This window comes from Antennarius striatus, chromosome 13, assembly GCF_040054535.1.
Source record: "Antennarius striatus isolate MH-2024 chromosome 13, ASM4005453v1, whole genome shotgun sequence".
NCBI classification, from domain to species: Eukaryota; Metazoa; Chordata; class Actinopteri; order Lophiiformes; family Antennariidae; genus Antennarius; species Antennarius striatus.
The window spans coordinates 17,035,434-17,057,500 of NC_090788.1; the positions used below are offsets into that span (position 1 = coordinate 17,035,434).

Below are 22,067 nucleotides of genomic sequence, written 5' to 3' on the forward strand. Positions count from 1 at the left end.
CTGACACAGGTGTGTGTGTGTGTGTGTGTGTGTGTGTGTGTGTGTGTGTGTGTGTGTGTGTGTGTGTGTGTGTGTGTGCGTGCACGCGCAAAGACAATATGTAATGGTGAAACTGCTGAGATGCACGTAGACACCTCGAGCAAGGAGCCATTTCTGTGTCTTCAAGCCATCTCCCTTTAAGCAGTGCCCAAGGTCATATCAGGCTATCTTTGTAGACGTCAGTGAGAAACCTCATGATTATTAAGAACATTACAAGAACTTCAAAGGATTGAGGACCCTCTGCCCCAATTGACAGTTTCTCATAGTTTCATGTGCGAGGTGGCTTGAGGTGTTCACCAGGCACAGTCGTGCCTGTTGGCTTTTGACTACAGCAGGGAAACAATGCATTATTCTCTCGCAATGCGACTTTTATCTCCACAGAGTGGGTGGGGAGGCAATGCACGCGGACCCCTTCCTGTGCTGCCCACAGGCCGACTTAGACACACATGAATTGCACATACAGTATGTACTATCATTGTCGCTGATGTAAACAGTAAATACAAATTAATCTGCATCCTTTGAAGTAACTGTTCAAGCAGTGACCTCATAAATAACCCAAGTCCAGATAATCTTGATCCTGCTTAAATTAAATACAATACTCTTGTTGGAATTTAAATTAACCACAACTCGAATATCTAGCAATTATTCCTGGTTTAAATGAAGCAGGCGTGGGTATTTATCAACTCTAGCTCCGAACAGTAATGATGCAAACCAGACATCCAGGAGTACAAACTAAATGTTTCCTCTTTTCTGATGTGATGGCTTAACATATTTATTTTCTGGACATTGAAGAGCTATCTATTGTCTGTGTTCAAGCAGTGTTAGAATATTGCCGTTAAGTTTGAAAGTATGCAAATAAATACAAAAATACCACCATGACTCTCTGGCTTCCAAGTTGCTTCCTGCTGTTCCCTTTTTTCTTTTTTTTTGGAACACCGGAGATGTTGAATGCAACACTGAAGGAAAAAATAAAGAGGTAAATGTGTCTCCTGGCGATTGCAGATGAACCAATCACTAGTTTTTATTGGGTTTAGCCATGTTTTTTATAAAAATGGCACACATATTAAATTTAGCATTACAAAGGCTAAACGAGGTACATCTGCATCCGCATTGGATTGCCCTCGAGCTGAACAGAGTTGTGCTTGAGTTTGCCTGGAGCCACAACTTCCTGGTCAGCTTACTGATATATCCCCCGCACCTTAAGAGGTGTCTTCTATCATGCTGTTAGCCTCGGAGCTAGGTGTAATTGTTGTGACAGACACACAGTAAAAAAAACACACAGACATTATTGTACTGCTGCAACACGTGTAAAATGACCTGCTTTCGCAAACACACACACAGTCACACACACAGACACACAGACAGGCATGCATGCATGCACAGACACTGAACAAAAGAACAGCTGAGTGTAGAAGCCATCATAATCTTTTCCATAAGTTGCAAAGCCTCCCAGTACCTGCGATGCATCTGTCAAGCTAAACTAAGAGGTTTTGAAACATCAGGAGGGGGAGTGAGGTGTTTGTAGTTTCTCAACCATCAGAATTTATGTAGAGAGGCACTCTTGTCAGGAGGATGGTGTGTGGGCTCCTCTCACCACTGAACACTACTGGTAGTCTATTTTAGCAGAGTCACAGTGCTTCACATGTGTTACAAAAACTGAATAAGCAGAGCAGATTTAGGGATTACTTGCCGGTTTCTGAAAAGTTTCATGGCAAGAGACATCACTGAGTTTCCCAGATACATATAGCCATTTGCTCTGGGACTCAGGGACTCGAATACATAGGCGGTGAAGGAAGTGCGATGCTGGCAGCAGAGTAGATGTACTGAGGAATGGATCACATTGTCTTTGCTCAGAAAGATTTCTTTTGATTTTTTTTTTTTGTGGCAACTCTCAGATGTGCAGACAGCCTGAACTTTTTAAGTTCTGAAAGCAATCTCATCTTTATTTTGAACGAAGATTAATATACAGATTATTTATCTATTGATATCCCAAGGGGAAACTGCCCAGCTGCAGCTGTATAACACAAACCACATAAGGTCCTACCTCCTTTGTCTTGACCACATTTAAAAGAAGGTGTTTGTTCTCGCACCACCCCACAAAGCAATCATCTACGTGTTAGTCTGCTGGCCACCGCTGGGTTGGAATAAAGTGATGTTTCTGATCTAAATGCTGGTTGTCACAGCACATGCTTCAGCTGTCTGTGCCATCGAAAGCAGTCCAGCAAAACGATGGAGTGACCTTAAACAGCATAGGCACACAAACGTGACTTCAGTTTGTTGTACAAGAATGAGAGTATCAGGAAAGCATTTTCAGGGAATCTGTCAGGAAGATGTAATATTGCAATTTTGAAATTGTATTTGCTGTCAGGTTGGAGGATGAGCGCTCTATGTCTATATTTGCCGTGCCTGTGGTGGCTTTTGATGGACAGTGTTGAGTATTTACTGCCTGAAGATTTCAGTATGATTCCTGTAGTCTCCCTAGAGAGAAATTAATTGTTTTGCCCTGCTATATATAGCATAAAGTTCACAACATAAAATGAGCAGTGGTGTACAGATTATTAAGTGGAGCTACTCAGCATGCATTATATATAATAAAATTGTACTATTTACAGTATGTGGGGGCAGGATCAAGCTGTATGGTTGTTAAGTGCTTTAATTAACATTGCGGCCCAGCATTCACTGGATCCAGTTGGCACATTCTACATACTGTAATTCACTGTAAGTTCCATATGAGTGTTCTAAAAGCTGTGAAAGTGTTTGAAATGGCCTGTTAAAAATGTGTGACCCACCTGCCATTCATTTGTTTTTTATTGAAATAAGGTAATACTAATAGAATAGGTGATTAAATATCTCTTTCATATACTGTATGTTATTTACTCAACAGCAATGGATCATTGTCTTTAAAGATTGAAAAATGTTAGTGGTGACACATTTTTGCTGTCAGCTCTGAGTTAGCTTTTTAAAATTTTGGAAAAATACTTGATTTCATCTTTGGGCAAAATATTTCAATAAAATCCAAGCCTTTTCAAATATTATATTTTTGTCAATCTTTAAGCATGACGCTCTTTACGAGAAAGTTTTATGATAAATTGTTATCTGACAATCTGAAGCAAAAGCAGTCAAACGAATGAAGAAACAAAAAATATATAAAAATGGCCTTTTAGATGCAGTAAAAATGAAGTTGCTTAAATGGGGCTCAGTGTTATTGTTACACTGTTATTGAAATTCTCTTTTTTATTTCAAACTTCTTAGTTTCAAATAAAGACTCGAATAACATGACTTATGTCTGAATCATACAAAACCTCTGCCTTACAGAGTCTAATTTTACTTTGAACTCTTTTTTTGTTTCACCACTGAAGTCTCTTGACATTACATAGATGCTTCTATCTGGTGCCCCACAGCATTTTCAGTAACGGTGCAGATATTCAGGCCTATGTGAGGGTCAGAAAAACTTGTTTTGATGTGCTTTTAAAATTCATATTGTAGAGAGTTTCTTTCAGAGGCTGGCGATCAACCCGACAGCACATGTCTGTAAAAAAGGTTCGGAGAGAACATGGCGTTACTGTGGTATTAGCTGGCACTGTCATTACATATATATGTATATATAATCTGGCATCAAGTCAACTTTACATAAACTATGACTTTCTGAATAGTACAATGCCTAATTATTTAAAACAAGCATCTTGTGAGCTGTTAGTTTTTAAGCCTCTGAAGGAGGACATTGAGTGAATTAAGCACTAAGTAGATTGACTGCTCATCTTTCTTTTCACACTGAAGCGTGTTTGAGGCGCTTTATCCTTTTAAACGCCTGAAACTTACTGACTCAGATCCTTCTTGCCTACACACACACACACACACACACACACGCACGCACGCACGCACACACACACAGAAACACACAGTGTTATTTACTATCAAGGAGCTGGACTGAAAGACAAGATTGCAATGACGATGGAATTGCAGGGTTTTTGTCTATAAGTGTGCAATTTTTTATTGACTGTACATCTTCCAAGTGAAGTACAGCATTGGCTGACAGGTTTTCTGTATGATGTTTGAGCTGATTATTAAATGAATTGTCTCATCACCTCTGCACGTTGCGATGTCTGCCAAATCAGAATGTGTTGAAATTAACACTTCCGTTGCTTTTTAACACCACTGTAAGAATATTGATACGTGACACAGAGCCACACCTGTAAGCGTATCCACAGGCGGAGGGTGTCGTCACCTCGCTGTATGACTTTATTCATTACATTTTGTTGATTTTCACTGGATTTAGTTTTATTAGACTGTTTTGGTGCAGGATTAGTCTCTGTGTAGCACTGCCTTTTTTTTTTTGGACAAGGAAAACCAAACACCTCAGCTGTCATTTGTGAACTCTTTCATGACAAATAGAGTTCTGTGCTTCCTGTGCTTTGAACAAATACATGACTGCACCATTTAAGAGGCATAAGAGACTTTTAAAGCAAAGGGCTTTCAAATTCTCCTCAGCAGAGAAAAATAAGATTTTATTATCCAGCAGCATATGTTACACCCCGTTGCTGGGGAAAATAATAAAAGAAAAAAAGTAAAAGAACTACATGAACACGGCACGTTTGCCTTCATTCAGTACAGTATATACTCTTCAGTTCACCACCTGCTTTTTCTTTTCAGTATGGAAGCAGGTAGTCACAACAAAGACATATGAAATAGAGTTGAGTGTTTAAACATAACTAATGCAAGTGGATTTTTAAGTAAAAAGCAATGAGAAAATATAATATGATATATGATATAATATAATTTTATCTATAACTGTTGTTACTGTTTCTGTTGTAGACCCCATACCTACAAAGCAAGAGCAGTCAAATACAGAACAATATCAATCATCATTTCAAAACTATCATTTTAGTCAAGTCTTTCCCAGAATTATTGTTTTAAGCCACAAAATCCTTGGTCTCTTTCTCATGCGTAACATTATAACCACAACACATATCCCCCTCTAAGAGAAAAAACACACAGATGTTTAGTTCAGCATTCACATAAATGCCACACAGTCAGGTATTGTTCATCTCTACACAAAAGCAGACAAAAGAAAGCAATCCCTCTTCTCCTCTTTCATTTCAGTTCTACATTGTTCTCCCTTTACTATCGCAGAGCTCCACCTTCTGCATCTTTCTGTCCACTTGTGGAGGTGGCAGCTATTGAGTGGTTGTATCAGCATTGCACTAACAAGAGTGTTTACTCTGCACACCCTTCCTACGTAACACTGATTGGCTGGCATTCACAGGATAATGTGCTATTTTAGAAGGAAAGAGAATGCAGTTCACCGAAAGAAACCTTAATTATTTAATTATGGAGCACAAAGAAATCAGAGATAAAAGGACATGTTCTCGAGATTATTTTGCAGGAATCTGTAAATTCTAAGCAGTATATCTTTTTTGAACATTAAGACTGCACATTTGAAGTAATTAAAACACTTTTTCTTCATTACAGTTTTACAGTAATTGTGCCCTTCAGTCACAGAATTCCCCCTCTCAGTCTTTTCTCCAGGTCTTATAGAATATTGAACTCAGCAAATGGCCTTTAAATCAAATAAATAGATCCACCTCAGTGCTTGCTAACTTTCCAAAGAGATAGTGAACGGTATGTTTACGTGTTTACATGTTTGTTAAAATACCAGCATAGTCACCCAGTTCTTATAGATAGAAGCTAAGGTCCAAGATGCTAATGAAAGACTTGTTTTTTTAAATCAAAAAAGATAAAACTGCAGGAATGTCAGCACACATTGTGCTTTGTGTGTTTTTGTTTCAGGTGGGAATAATCTCAAGGGACAACAGTTCCGTCTGGACTGGGCCTGGATCTCTCTGGAGAAGGAGTACTACGTGGTGGATGAAGACGATAAGTTTCTGGAGGTGGTGCTGAGACGAAGAGGCTACCTGGGAGAGACGTCTTTCATCGGTCAGTCCGTTTGTCTTTTTGTCTGTCTTCCATCATTTTAAAGGAGATGCTGTGTGGATGGTTTATAAATATTTTTGTTATTATTACCAGAAGTGGTAACAGGATTTCTTTGTGTTGTGGCTGATATTGGACAGAATACAATTTGCTTCAGTGCAGCTGCGTCTCTCATTCATTTTAATCTCTATGGGCAATGAGAGAAATCAAAACATTTCCTTTCAATTAGCACTTCATCAATATTCATCCTCCACACCAAACTGATTTTGTTTGGCCTTTAGTCATTCCAGGGTTTTCCAGGTTTTTTTTACTAGTTTGAGGAGGCTTCATGAGATGGATGTGTAAGGTCATTATGATGCCCTGTGCACATTCTCTGCTCTTTGTTACACCCGTTGCTTGGCTCCATTTAGTAGGAATAAAAACGCAGAGAATCATATTCCTGCAACAAGAAAGTGTATTTTTTAATTTCTTTATATTTATCTCAATCAGGGTATGAAACAGGTATTAAAACAAGTACTAGTAAAAACATTTTTGCACTGATCAGGAGAACCTAAACGGGACATTTGCATTTTATTCAGGGAGGCCGTAGAGAGTCAAGCGTGGATTTCATTCTTAGCTATATTAGCTAATATGAGCTAATCTATAATCATCTGATAGCTCAGCTGATTCTTTTCTGCTCATCCAATTGGCAGATTATATTCAACGCATTATTTAAGGTGTTTTAGCCAATTTCTGTTTACCCTGCAGGCTGTCTGGCAACCGTACTCCTCTTTTCATGTTTTGTCTGACTTAATCATGTCTTTGTCATCACTGATGTTGGTTCTGTTCTAAACGGGGATCTCTGCAGGCTGCTCTCCATGCTTCATTGTGTGTGCACTTAGTGTGAAAAAGAATTTCACCATTTGGAATATGTAAGGGATTGTTGTTGTTCTTTCTTATCTTCTTCCTCCTTTTTTTCACCTTTCCACGATGGTCCATGGAAGGGCAGGAATCAATGTGATGGTCCCAGAAAAGATTTAAGATACTTAAATACATAATATATTCTAAATTATTGTATTATTTCTCATGCATCACAGAGAATTATGTATTGGTAGATGGGAGATGAGCTGATGGGCGAAACAATTTTATGTGGTTGTGTTGATATGACAGTCATAACCTGTTGTATCAAAGAAAGAAACTGAGGTGAGGATTTTTAAATATTTGGAAAGTAATTAAGTGTGTTGTTGATTTTTTTCAAATGTACCTGATAAAATCTTGTACTCCCGTTGCATTTAATTTTAGATCCAATCTGATTTTGCTCTTAAAAATCTATTTCTTGTTGATCTCAATCGATTCGCCTGGTCTAGGTAGCATTAAAAAAAAATCATACTTAATTCTTATCAAGCATATTAAGCTACTCAAATCCAGCAAACTACACAAATAATAAAACCCTGAAGACGATTTTTTTTTGGGTGGGGGGGGGGCAAACCCTTTGTTTTTGTGCTAATGTCTGATCAATTATGTAGGTCCGTAGGTTAATAATACTGTCACAGAATGCTTCGTTTAGCCCTGACTTTGTCACACCTTAGCTCATTGGCTCCAGGAGAAGCAGCAGCTGTAAGCAGCTTTTACTCTTTCCCACCTCTCATCATCACACTGATCCCAGCTAATCTTTGGGTCAGGTATTAGCATCACATCGGGAGCTGGGAGCTTTAAGATTCATCTACCTGTGTGCGCAATTGTGTGTATGTGTGCATATTCGATTGCTCTTGGGGGAAGTTTTAAGTGTGTTACACATGAAAGCTTACATTTTGACTCTCATCTTACACGCGTACGTGAGCACATGGTTATCTCCACCACACATAATCATGCGCATGCACGCACACACACACACACACACACACACACACACACACACACACACACACACACACACACACACACACACACACACACACACACACACACACAGCCCTGCTTTTTAAAGAAAACCACCTTTTCTACCCACATTTTGTATCATACCCAAATAAGGTTTCTCAGTATGCTTGCTTGTACATATTTCTCTGTATTGCGCCTCCGTGTCCAGAATGATTCTTTTCAGGCAATGATGATAAAACATGTTCTACTTTAGGGCAATACAGAACGAAACAGATAAAAGTCATTTAATAACTTTCATAGATTTCAATTTTCTGGGCTGATGAACAGAAAAATGGTGTAAGAGAACCAATAATAGAGTTGCAACAAACTCTAGGTGGACAAAATAGCAAGAACACAGCACAGCCCAATGCGATCAATATCTCCACAGTAATGGAATCTTTGATTGATATTTGAACTCATTTTAAAGTTGTAGCTTGTGTCACTGCTAAAAAAAAGTCTAATTTGAGTCTGTTTTATTGATAGAATTTTTATTTACTATTTTCCTCTTGTAACTGTACATTCCTTTGAACTGTTTGAAAAATGCATGCAAAGATGGTTTGTCCTTGATGTTCTTGTTCAATAGTATTTGAATAAGGAAAGAAAATAATACAATGCGCATGCATCTGCACAAAGCATTTTTATGTACCCACACATCAATGGGTTGGCCTCTACTGATACCTATATACATATACATAAACCCTCGCTCTGCTCCCTTCTCTCACAATTATTAGATGCTTGTTGCATTTTTTTTTGTTGAGTTTTCTATCTTCACATAAAATAACTTGACAGTTTTCCATAAAACCACTTTGGTCATCTTGTTGTATATTTACGATTCTGTAACTTGGTCTTGCAATCCATAAAAAGTCAATACGATACCATTATAATTGGGCAGCGAAGTATAATACTGCAAAACTATTACCTCTTGGCATTGGTTTGATTCCACCTGGGGCCATTCTGTGTGGAGTTTATATGTTCTCCTTGTATCTGTGTGGGTTCTCTCCAGATTCTTTGGCTTCCTCCCATCACTAAAAACATGCAACTTAGCTCCACTGTTCACTAGAAATTGTCTGAAGGTGTGAATGTGTGCGTGAGTGCATGTTGGGCTATCTATGTGGCTGTCCACGGTGTACCCCGCCTCCTGCCTGTAGTCACCTAGGGAAAGGCTCCAGACGATTATGACTGTCTTGTCTTCAAGAAAATGAATGAATGCCTTTACAAATTTCTGAAACCCAAGACCATATAATTTTGTCCTACCATTAGTCTAGAATCCAACAATTACAAATTATTTTCTCAACTGATTGCTTGAACTAGAAATGTTTCAGCTCAAATGCTCAAATTGTTTTCACAGTGTGTCAAAATGAGTCAATTCAAGCAATCTGGTGTAATGTTAACATATATATATATATATATATATATATATATATATATATATATATATACACTCACTCCAGCTGATGGTCGGCACTCCATCAGCTGGAGTACATATATATAAAAAACACACACACACACACACACACACACACACACACACACACATATATATATATATATATATATATATATATATATATATATATATATATACCATACATTTGACTTTGATGGTTAACATTGGCTGAAAAAAATGATACCTCCCACTGGCTAACAGGTCGTCCATCTTTGACATGCAGGTCTGCTAGTTCAGCCATTGCAGCTGTGTATGGATAGTCGTCCCTTAATGTCAAAATGTGTTTTTCCTCATGGTCTTGTTATTTTTGCACACTCATCAGGAAGCCATTAGTATAACTTGTATAGCATCCAGTCAATAGCAAAGTGCAGAGTGTGAAGTCAGACGTTGGACTGAAAATGGAGCGACCAGTTTGCATCCGTCACCTTCTCCCTGCTGCTCCATCTGTGTCATGGGTGTATAAAGAGCTGCAAGTAACTTTGTCTAAAGATGCACGACAAACAGCAAGGCAGCATCTCCCTGCAGGGATGTGTGGAGGTGTGGGTGTTTTGATTTGTGCTCTAGAACATCACAACTCTGAGCTAATCAGAAAATACATTTCCACTAACTCTATTCCCTCTCTTCATTCAACATCCAGCTCTCTTGCGCACTAGTGTCTTAAAGCCTGGTGGGAGAGGCCAACCTGCAGACAATCCTAGTGAAAGTGAAAAATAATAACTTATCAACCATGTGATCTTGTTGGACTCTAAAACTTAATGGCCTCTGTCTTGGAGCAGTCTACACCCCTCTACTAAGTGTCATGCAAATCATGCCGGAACCACGAAACAGAAATGAACAACCAATTGATAAACATGAGCTCCTAAATTGAGATAATGCTGCTTTTTCATTCTATGCTCATTTTTCGCTCCCCACACATATACAGTATATGTGTGTGGAGTGCTAATGGAGGAGGATATGGAAGGGTAGCAACAAAGATCACAACAAAACCAGAGCTGTAAGTGGAAGAGTTGATGGTGGGAAAGAAACAATCAGGCAGGCAAACAAACAGACTGGGCTATGTGGTGAAAAGCTTGCTACTATTGCGAGGGCCAGATGGTAAAACCTGCAGGAGTATCTGGCATCAGTAGAGGAGGGCTGTTACAGATGCTCCATAACAACAGGACGTACAGGTAGTGTAAAAAAAGAGGAGGTGAAATCAAGGCTCAAAGATGCCCCGCTAATCTTCTGGTGGAACAAGACCGGAGAGTGCTGGGATCAGATTGGATCCCTCTGTCCCTGGTTTCAAGATTTTACCTTTAAACTCATGATAAAACATTGCTGTGATATCAACCTGTAGTTAAAGTCTTTGTGTGGTGGTCTCCTACAAAGTCTCATCACGTTTTACTCCCTCGTGTGTGACACTGTCCCGGTGGCTTGTCAGCTCGCTTAACCTACCTCACCTTTTCTCCCTTTTCATCTATAATCTCTATTCAGCTCATTTCACAGTACAGACCATTTGGTCCCTTTGCTTCGAACCTGCTCTTCCTCATTAAAGACACCACCTCTCTTCTGCATTACAGACCAGGGTCTTTGCCATATACTGAGTTTTATGTCCTTTCTTCACCCGCTATCCATTTGTCATTAGTTGTACATCTGCATTCTTCTCTTCTCTCTGTATCACTTCTCTGCAGCGCTCATTTTCCATTTGTTCTTTCTCTGTCATCTATTCTCGCAGGTGGGTTTGTGCATCCTTTATTTGGTCGTCACCATTTGCGGTGCTTCTCTCTTGGTTCCTCTCCATCTTTGCTTTGTCAAATTGTCTCCCCTTTATGAAAATCACAACCCTGACGTTCTCATGCTTTTCACATTTTTTTCCTCTCCTTTCCAGTTCTTTCATCTCTTCATTTAACCTTTTTTTGCTGAATGAGGAATATGATGAACCCTACAGATGAAAAAAGACATAATTTCATTCTCGTTTTTCTATGTTAAAGCTTTCTCGTCACTCTCCATTTCTGATCTGTCATATAGATAAATCCAGATTGTTAACAAGATGTGCATTCCCCAGATCTCTCATCTCCTTTGGGATACCTCATTATTGTTGCCATATACAATGTACAGAGATATATAATTTTTATATACTTTTGTCACCATGAACCTCTTGTTGACAGCTCTCCACCTCAGCTGACCTCATCTGTAATGCCCTTTATTTAATAATGAGCCAAATGCTTCCTTGCAGTCATAGAATTTATGATGAACTTTATAGTTTAGATTCAGTAAAGCTCTGCAGAAATAAACTACAATCAAGAACCAAAGAAAAGGTGCAACTATAAATAGCGTTTGTAAGCAGCTTCTTCTAACTAAGAGTTTCTGACTTTGTGTGTGTGTGTGCGTGTGTGTGAGACGGAGCAACTGAAGATCAGCGGCATAGTGATCAAAAGCCCTCTGGGGGTGTATCTCTACCTGCTGAGACGGAACCCCATTGTGACCCCAGGCAAAGCATGTCGTTTCTTTCCAGGGAGTCCTGCAAGGGTCTTCATTCCCAGAAGATCAACACTTTTTCTGTCTATTATTTGATGTGGATCACTTGAAGCTTATGGTATAACTGGCGACAGTGCGCACCTTGTTGAATGAAGTCCTGGGATCAATGTACATGCTTGTCAATCTCATCTGTAAGTTCAGATGTCATCTCATAACCAGGGCTGAAACCATAACATACAATTTTTTAAAGTTAAACATTAGGTTGAATAGGTAAAAAGCTAAATAAAAAAGATAAATGATTGACTATATTACTCAATGACTTACCTGCATGAATATAGTCCAGATATGTCAGGATATATCACATGTATGAATGGTCATCGCAGTGGTCCTAGGTCAATACAATATATCTTTACAACCAAAGGTCTTTTCCACAACAAGATGTCTCAATTGCCATGATTTTTGCTGTCCACAGTGTAGTTCTTAATCTCAAAGTTTATTTAGGCAACTGTGGCATTTTTCCCAGCAAGATGAAATCCAATGGAAGATGGCCATCATGCATTTGCTTTGAAGCATGGCTTCTTTGAACAGGAGTTGGATGTGTACCAAAAAGAGCTCTAACTTTATTTCCATTTTAGTTCAAATGGAAACTTGAGTAGGTGTCATTTTTACTGAACTGCCTGATGTTGTGTAGTGTTTTGCAAAATCCATTTTAATTAAGAATGCAACTTCATTTTCTGACAAGGTGTTCTTATTCATATTTTTTGTGCCACCGTTTCACGACCCGTCAAATACTCCCAGAAAAGCTGATAGTACCACTCACCTGACTGAGCTTCCATTAGTTGTGTCTAGGATTGCCCTGACAGACTTTCAACAGCAACAAGTAGATGTCTGTGTGTGTGTGTGTGTGTGTGTGTGTGTGTGTGTGTGTGTGTGTGTGTGTGTGTGTGTGTGTGTGTGTGTGTGTGTGTGTGTGTGTTGAAAAAATAGATGCCATAGAAAAGCCTTTTTTATGAATCTTATTTCCAGTACTTGGTTGCAGCTCTACTTAACTTGACTTGGATTTGGTGTCAGGTACTTTTCCGGAGCTCAGTTTCCATGAGATGATAACTAATGCCTCAGTGTAGCTGGTCGTCATAGCGACGCGATGTGAAACCTGGTGTTGTGTAGTCTTCGAAGCAACAAGCACCTCCTGTGATCTTTTCAATATGGATCGGGGAAAGAGACGTCTGGGCATCCTCGATACAGCGGCCACAATAACAAAGGTCCAGATACGAAAGATATTGAGCAGATATTCTACCGATGCTTCAGTGACACAAAGATGCAGAAATGATTGTCTCTGATCAATCAGATGTGTTGCTCAGGTCACTTGGAATTACAATAGAGGTGGCACTAAAAAAGTCAAACCAGGTGACAGATACTTCTTACCTAATGGAACATTGAAAAATAGTGATATAGTGGACTACAGTAGAGCTCGACCTGAGCAGTGGAAATAGAGCTTTAGTTTAGGCATTGCTTCGTTTTTTCACGAATTGTGTGAGACAAAACTGTTAGACTGGATTTGGAAACGGTCCAGCGAATCAGTAGAGGTGAGTATTTTCTTTGGTGATTAGACCCCAATGGGAAGTACATCATCACCGTAAATGGATTAGAGCCTTCCAGTACGACGAAAACTTCCGCACTGGGTCTAAGACACAGGTGATGGTGAGGAGTGGAGCTCAATTTTAGGATGACTTAATGAAAGGGACTCCTTAGGGATTTGCTTCTCAAATAGTGCCCCCCCCCCCAGCATTGCCCCCTGGGGAACATGCTTTTTTTACCATATTAGAATAAAGTGTAATTTCACATCCACTACAGTAGTTAGCAATGGCGCTGTCCCTGTCAGGTGCACGCAGGGAGTAGTAGCTCTATGGTGCAGGCTTTGGTGGTATGAAATGCAGTAAACAAACCCTCAAGAGTCAACATGAAAATGTTTTAAACAGGGATGAAAAGAAAGGCGTGGTGAGATGAAGAGAATGAGACAAAAGCAAGTCACCCAAAGGCTAAGACGAGGAACTATGAAGAAGCGTCTGTAGCGCTGGGCTCCGCTGTGAGTCTGGGAGACGAGGAGAGGCCGGTGTGTTTATTGTGTCTAAAAACGCTGGCAGTGGACAGCATGAAGCCTAATAACTTAAGGCGCCACTTAAAGACATTTCACCCCAATCACGCTGATAAATCGCTGGAGTTTATACAGCGAAAACGTGCAGAACATTGCCAACAATCATCCCGCTTTGTGAATTCTACTTCATTAAACCAACGAGCTCTGTTAGCATCATATAAGGTGGAATACCACTCTGACCAATGTAACCCCCCCACCACCACCACCACCATAGCAGAGGAGTTGAAACATGGAGCAGGAGCTGAGAATTCAGTTTTATGCTTCAAACCTTGCATTGAAAAGCTGTGACTGCCTAATAGTGCTCATTGTAGTCATTTATCCTGACTTCCTCAATTTGATAAAAAAAGAAATAAAAAATCAGCACAAATTGTTTTATTCATTTTTGTTTTGTAGGTTAAAGTGTTTATATATTGTGCTCCTGAGTTATTTCAGGAAAATTTATACATTTAAAATCTTTTATACACTAAAAATAATAAAATAAAATAAAACTAAATTGAACTATATTTCTTTTTTTTGTAGTTTTCTTAAATGTTAATAAGGATACAATGTTATACACAGGTGTACTTATTACAAATTTATAGAAAAATTATATTATTTATAGTCGCGGCGGAGAATGGGGGGGGGGGTGCGAATCGTTTTCTTCGTGCTAGGGGGGCGTAACAGAAAATAATTGGGAAGCACTGCCTTAGAGGAAGGTTCAACTGGAGGTGACCTGGCGTCATGGGTGGAAATGGGTCACAGAACCCGCTAGACTGAATTGACAGCGGAATGTCAGCAGAGAAAGAAAGAATATTTAGTTTGAAGATGGCAGATTATTGGCTAACAAGTAAATGACAGGTTGTGATTGGATAAGAGGAGAATGAGGTATTATAGCCTGGAATAACCTGGAAGTGTTTGTGATGTACATGGCATGCACAAAACCGTTAGTACATCCAATCTGAACATTTGCTAAGCTTCATTGCTCCACTTCTGATTATCCTTGGCCGAACCAAAAAGTATTTTTTTTTAAAAAAGGGCCTAGGAACTCAAGGCTTCACAACAGGAACATTCAGAATATTCTTGATTCTTCTCATCACATGATTCCACCATCAAATTGAGTTTTGTGACCGAATGTAAACAGTGAAGATCCCTGTAGCTGTAGTGTCACAAATGAGTGTGACTGTAAAAGTTTGCATTATTTTTCAGCTCAGGTTTTGCACACAATGCCCTGCTCTCAGATCTTACTGTGTTTGTGATCTAATGCATCCGGGCTCATCTGCATGTGTTTGTCGCCCTGTTATTTATTTTTTTCTCTTTGTTCAGGCTTGTGAGTATCTGAGTGAGGAAAACAAATCCTTTTTTTATTCACACGCACATGCATCAGCTCGGCATGGCTCCTCTCGGCTTGTTCTCATGAGACACTGAGATTGTAGACAAAGGAATATGAACAGCATATTTCCAAATGTAATACATTATTGTATGGCTTATGTCATGTCAATTTCCTCGATGCATGTTTGATGTGAGACCCAGTGGCACTGGTGAGCCCTCCTACTTTGAAGACGATGTATCGATGAACATTAATGTTAGGTGGATTGTTGCAAAGTGAATTCACATGAAAGATCTGTCATTAATGAAAGAGACAGTTGGATAGAAAGCAAGGTGTAACACACACACGAACGCACGCGTGTACACACACACACACACACACACACACACACACAAACGCATGCACACGCCCTTGGGAAATTACCATGGTAGCTAATCCATCTCAGTAAGGTGGAATATGCTTATTTAAATACTTCAGCCACAAATTCATTTCACACATTCCTGAAGCTCTGTAATTGATCAGCGAGGAAAAATAGACCCAATTCTCTTTTTCTCACTACTTTCAAAGGGTGTGAATATCTAATCTGTTTTGTCATCTGTTTCTGGCTCCTGTCTTTCACCCTTTCATGGTCGCTTTCTTTATTTTGCGTCTTCTTCTCATTCCCTGTCTTATTTCCTACCTTCACAAAGGAGGTGATGTTTTTGCCAGCTGATTTTTTTTTTTTTAGCAGTATTATTCTAAGTTAGAAATAGATTTTGATCTCTTTTCTTTTTTTGAGAAAAACAAAAAGCTAATTTTTCTGAAGGATTCCTTTCCCTTATTGTGAGAAAGGACCTATTTCAAGATTTTTGCTTCCAGCCTTAACATGATTAATGTGTACGATGCACGGTCAAAGATGAGACATTGATTCCTCATCAGATCTACGACACAATAATATAATATAATAATATCTGATCTGGCTCCAAGTAATACTCTGGATTTTTTTCTCTTGATTGCAACTAATGTCCACACCCATACACTCAATTTAATGGTCAAGAAATCACATCAGTTGGGTGAAACTATCATAGGAATATTGTTTTAAGGTGCAAATAAATGATAATCTTCTCCTTTTCACTCATGTCACTCTCCGTCTCATGTATGTTTCAGGCATCAGCACAGAGGATGGTAGTGCTAAGAAGGATGAGGACTTCAAGGGTAAGTCTCAGAGGCAGGTCCAGTTCAACCCGGGTCAGACCAGAGCCACCTGGCGGGTTCGGATACTGTCTGATGGGACGTACGAGCAGGCAGAAACCTTTCAGATTCTGCTGTCGGAGCCGGTGATGGGAGTGATGGAGTTTCCTGTCATGGCAACAGTTGAGATCCTGGATCCCAGCGATGGTCAGTCCTGCCAACGTACTCACTGTGTCCTGTTCCCACACAAATATTTCCAGGTTCAGTCGATTATTCATTTGTCTGAGAAACAAACTACTATTGACACAAATACTGTACTGAAATACAGTTTTGAGGATTTTCAATTTATTTAGCTAGTTTGAATGTTTTAAGGCTCTGTCAACTTCTTTTCATCCAACTTCTGCCCAAAGTGCAGATTAATTATGATAAAGCCAGAAAATCTTTTTTTAAAGTTTAAAATTCATGAATAACTTTTTTTTTTTTTTTTTTTTTTTTTTACACATTTAGCACATTTAGAGTTGATACATGAAACTCCATTTGAATCTATGAGCTAATGAAACTCATCCACCAGTCAGTCAGAAAACCCAATTATAGGAACATACTCCATGAAGAGGAGGTTGCTTTGCCCGTCTGACAGGCGGATACAGTACGACTGCAGCTGCAGTGAAGTTTCTGACGTTTGTAATTCACATCACACAAATTACTGATTTCCAGTTGCAGTAGCAAAAACAACACGCATCTCTGTCACATGTCATATTTGTGTATGTGCGTGTGATCGCAACATCAGTCATTTTGGTGCACAGGTGCCTGAGTATTGTCAGTATGAACACTGCTCTAGATCCAGTCATGTCAGATCTCCTTTCAGGAATACAGTCCTGACACATAGCCCAAAGGAGAATTATTATAACGATGACACCGGTGTTGTATTTCACTGTCAGTTACAATCATCACTTCACAAAACCTTGTCATTAAAAACAAAGCAGTTTGATTAGATTCTCATATCTATTTGTGTTTGACGTCACATGTTCTCAATGGAACGAGTCACGCAGTAGAAGAGTCGAGGATGTGAAGTCTTCTTAACTGCTTTGTAATTTACGTCTTTTTTCTCCTTGTTCTCCGTGAGTCTGCTCATTAAAGCGTTAATGGATATTGAGTAGTTTAAAAACCTGGCTGCTTTGCTCCATCAAGGTTAGCTTTACTCTCAAGCTGCAATCGCTTTCGGCTTTCTGTTTACATTACTCTCTCGTCAGTCTAACCTCTTTGTAATTATAGATGTGCAACAAGGATGGAAAGACCAAGGCCTTCACAGTGACATGCAATAGTTGCTCTCCCCATCTTATTTGTCCTTTCATTCTCTCTTTTCCACGTGGTCTTCATCTCTCCCGCTCTCTTTCACATTCCAGCTCCTACATCTATCCTCCCCTGTGGGTTAATTATGGTTTGTGTGGAGGGCAGGGGCTGTTTTGTTTTCTGTTACCTCTGGGGATTGTCTAATGTGACAGAGACATGCCACTCTGTACTTTAATGGGCTCTATCTATGATTGTGGGGTTGGCTGTATTTGAGCTTCGATGTCTAATGATGAAAACAGGCTTATTCTGGTCTTCTGCTTAGGCTGGAGTCTCCCTCCCCAGAGGACATGATTGTGAGGCTAATAGCTTCAGAGGAGAGAGGATCACCGAGCTCTAACCAAAAGCGTTCAAAAATTAAGCAGAGCATAATAAACCGAATTCACTGTAATGACCGCCTCAGCTTCTCTGTGCAAAAGCATGGAGCTATCCTTTTTTTTGTTGTTTTTATAGTTTAATTGTATTACATATCAAATATGGTTTGTAGTAGCCTGGTGCTACTATGATTAACAATGAGTAGCGGGCTCACCCTGTGGTGTGTCAGTCTGTGTTATACCCACTGTCAGTGCTGCAGCAGACAAAAACTATTTAATTACAGCAAGTGATAGCCAAGCATTCTCTCCATGCAAAACTTTATGACTTCCATGAACGCTACTGCTGACTTAAAGATGAAGGTGGCAGACAGTTGTTTGACTGCTGAAAACTAGTCTGCCGTATCGCCAGTGTCTGATATTTTTTCTTTCTTCCTCTGCAGCGAGGATTCTGTACATTAGCAGAGCTATTACCTCACTGCATTTTTTTTTTCCTCCAAGGCCATTCTCCTAAATGATGAATTGTTTTTGCTCTTGTAATTTTTAGTGTGTAAAGTCACAAGGCCAGCTGCAGTCACACACTCTCATTTGTAATTATCAGAGCTTTGTCTCAGGATGTAGAATCTGTTGGCTAAAGAATGGCTGCATTCTGTGAGGTGGATGTTGCACTGAGCTGAGAGGCATTGCGTTGTGTGCAGTTAGATGATGTCATCGCGTTGTTTTTGCTTTTTAAATTTACTTTTACAGGTAGATTTTAGGCACTTAGCTGATATGTGTAGCCATACTAACAAATTACAGTAGTCATGGGTAAAATTTAAGCATAAGGACAAAGACTAGAAAGAAGACTCATGAAATATTCATGAAATCTTATCAATATTGGATAAGCGTACTCATAAAATATTTTTTTATTCTTTAAGGAAAGATCAGATTCAACTATTCATTATTTCAACAACCTTCTGTAAAGAAATGTGTTTTTCTGTTCTCCATTGAATGTTTTCAGATGACTGGGTTTTTACTCCAGGGTGTGAACTTGACCCACTTGGATGAAAAATTGCTTCGCTAAATGTTGGATGGATTTAGAGGAACTAGAAATGAGCGAAATATTAGAAATGTGAGGGATACTGCGAGCAGATGTGCGATGAGTGCATGTAGAGCGAGATGAAACTCAGGGTACAGTAGTGTGTTTGTATAATAGGTAATCCCCCTGCTCCCAATATTTGTATTCCCCTGCAGAGAGACAGATTGTTGACAGCCACAGTTATTGTGTGTGTGTGTGTGTGTGGGGGGGGGGGACTTTAGAGGGATGCACAAATATTTGACCTCTTGTGCTGCCTCGTGTAGTTTTATGATGATGTCATTACACGTCATCTCAGACGTCTTTTACGCCGTCTGCATCCGATTCTTTTTTACTGTGAGTTCATGATGAAGACACAAAGCCACAAGTGTCTTTTCTATCATTTATTTACTCAAAAAGAAAGAATGAGAGGGGCGGCAAAGTGGCAAGAAGATATGAAACGAGCCGAAGCTCGGTCTACTCCTTTAGTATCTTTATTGGTCCCCGTGCGTCTGTGGAAAACAGCTCCAACATTTATTGTTTCTATAATGACAGTAAGTTCTTCGCCTTGATAGATGAAGCTTTCACTGGTTCTCAGTTTCTCTCTCAATCACTAACTCCTCTAAGAGACGGAGAAATAAAAGAAAGTAAGAGAGATGGTCTTGCTGACCCTTGTGTGCAAAAAGGAGTCAGTCTGAAATGTTCCCAGCTGATTCACTCAGAGAGTCTTGCATATGTGATTGAGTGTGACGCACCAGGCAGCCAGGAAAAACTTCTGGAGTGGTCTGTTTGAAGAGCACCCCTGGTTGCAGGAAACTGAAAACTGTGATGGAGTTATTTTTTGCGAGTGAATAAGCGCACCACAGGACCACCACTTCACTGGTGTCATCATGTAGCGGATGCCTAATGCAGAGCCAGAACAAAAACCTGCATAAATCCTTGATGGCCCTAATGTACTGTGGGTTTTTGGAGATTATTATACATATCATTACCCTTTTTTCCGTTGATTCACTCTTCTCTTTTACCCCCTCCCCCCCTCTAGAATCGACGGTGTTCTTCCCAGAACAGATTCAGTCGGTGGAGGAAGATGTGGGAGAGCTTCATATCCCTGTGCACCGAAGTGGAGACACCAGTCAGGAGCTCATGGTGGTCTGCTACACGCAGCAGGGTATAGATGAACTGTTTTCTTTAACCTACACTAAGCTGTTTAACCTCAGACTACCCGGTTCGGCTGTCACATGGTTAGTCAGACTGATCCTATCTGAGAGTGACTCTTATCAATCAATGCTAGATTAATAATTTATCCACTTAAACTGCATTCATGTGTAGAATTAGTTAAACTCAACTTGACATTTGGATCAGATTGTGCCTTTAAGGAAGGTATCAGCTCAGCAGCCTCATTATTAGCTTTTATCCAGTCATCCATCAAAATCATTAACTTACGTTCATTCAGCAGTAGCTCTGATCTTTTTGTGGTAATTCACATTCCTTTCATTTATTTACAGCTGGCAAAGGTAAGTTAAAAAAAATGGAACATAATCCTCATGCAGTTAAATGCCAGGAAATATATTTAAACCAAACACGAAACATACACTGATTGGCCTAATGAAGGCGCTGTTGTTAAATGTCAAAAGGTTGTAGCGCTGCTGCTCCACAGGTTTGATTTTGAGAGAACCTTCAGGTTTGTATCACCCTATTGTATTCGGGAATTAAACTAATCTCCTGACTCATGTTAGGCTTTTACTTTAATTAAATGTTGAACTTTAATAAACAAAGATGTCGACCTCAGCTGTCAGAATTCCATTAAATTAGAAGTGAATGCATCCATTATCTGGAACAAAGCACCTGAAGCTGAGCATCTAGACCCTCTAAAATAAAATAAGCTGTCTGAAACAAGTTAGTCAGGTTTTCTGATGCCGATTACAAATACAGCACTTAACTGTGTTTTAAACATGATGTCTTGTGTGTTTCCTCCATGTCCTCCTGCTCTCCCTGAAGCCTCTGCCACGGGGACGATTCCCACCACCGTACTGTCGTACTCAGACTACATCTCCCGTCCGGAGGAGCACAGCAGCGTTCTCCGCTTTGACAAAGGCGAGCGAGAGAAGCTGTGCCGGGTGATGATCATCGACGATTCTCTGTACGAGGCAGAGGAGAGTTTCAATGTCACACTGTCGATGCCCATCGGGGGTCGTCTGGGTATGCACTACCCCACCACCAAAATCACCATCTTGGAAGACACGGATGATGGTGAGGCATGATGATGCTGCGTTGCTATGTATGAATGAGCTGCAGGATTGTTAGGCCGTAGATAATTGATTGTTGATGTGCTGATTCAGTTACTGTGGTTCTGTGCAAGTTGTAAACATGATCAGGGCTTTGTGTTTGTGATTCACACAAATCACATGACTGGGGTCATAGTAAGCCCCCCCTTGGTCCCATTTTTTTTTGTTCTGTGTACTCGAATGAACAGGAGTGTGTCCTCTTTCTTTGGAGGATGGGGGGGGGAGTGGTCATCCAAGGATGAAGAAATATCCCAAAATGCTTTGCAAACAGAAGCAACATTAATGAGAGATTGCTACCTTCACTGTAATAAAAGTGTATGTAATTACATTGTTGTAATATGCACTTTAGAAAAATTGCTGTGTGTCTGTGTGTGTGTGTGTGTGCGTGCGTGCGTGCGTGCGTGCGTGTGTGCGTGTGCGTGTGCGTGTGTGGTTGTCTGTGTGTTGTTTTTACTACGTTTTGGCTGATGAACATGTGTTTTTTTGCATATGTTTTCTTCTATTTTTGCCTATTCGGTCAGATTAGTCACTAGCTTTTCACACTACAGATTTGTATAGAACGGTAATGTATTCAAGGGACACCAGAACAAAGCAGACATCTAACCAGTTTCCAGCAGTAAATAAGTCTGTGCCAAACTGCTGTGCAACTGTGTGACCTGACTGTAGTATTTG

The 22,067-nt window shown here is 39.8% G+C and overlaps 1 protein-coding gene across 1 annotated transcript in view; it reads left to right on the top strand.

Moving 5' to 3' along the window:
* frem2a (FRAS1 related extracellular matrix 2a) overlaps nucleotides 1–22,067 on the top strand; it is a 57,317-nt gene that overhangs the window by 13,142 nt on the left and 22,108 nt on the right. The window contains exons 3-6 of the mRNA XM_068331492.1: nucleotides 5,827–5,973; nucleotides 16,375–16,605; nucleotides 20,153–20,278; nucleotides 21,109–21,360. Of these exons, the coding sequence (XP_068187593.1) occupies nucleotides 5,827–5,973; nucleotides 16,375–16,605; nucleotides 20,153–20,278; nucleotides 21,109–21,360 (756 nt within the window). The remainder of the gene's footprint in view (nucleotides 1–5,826; nucleotides 5,974–16,374; nucleotides 16,606–20,152; nucleotides 20,279–21,108; nucleotides 21,361–22,067) is intronic.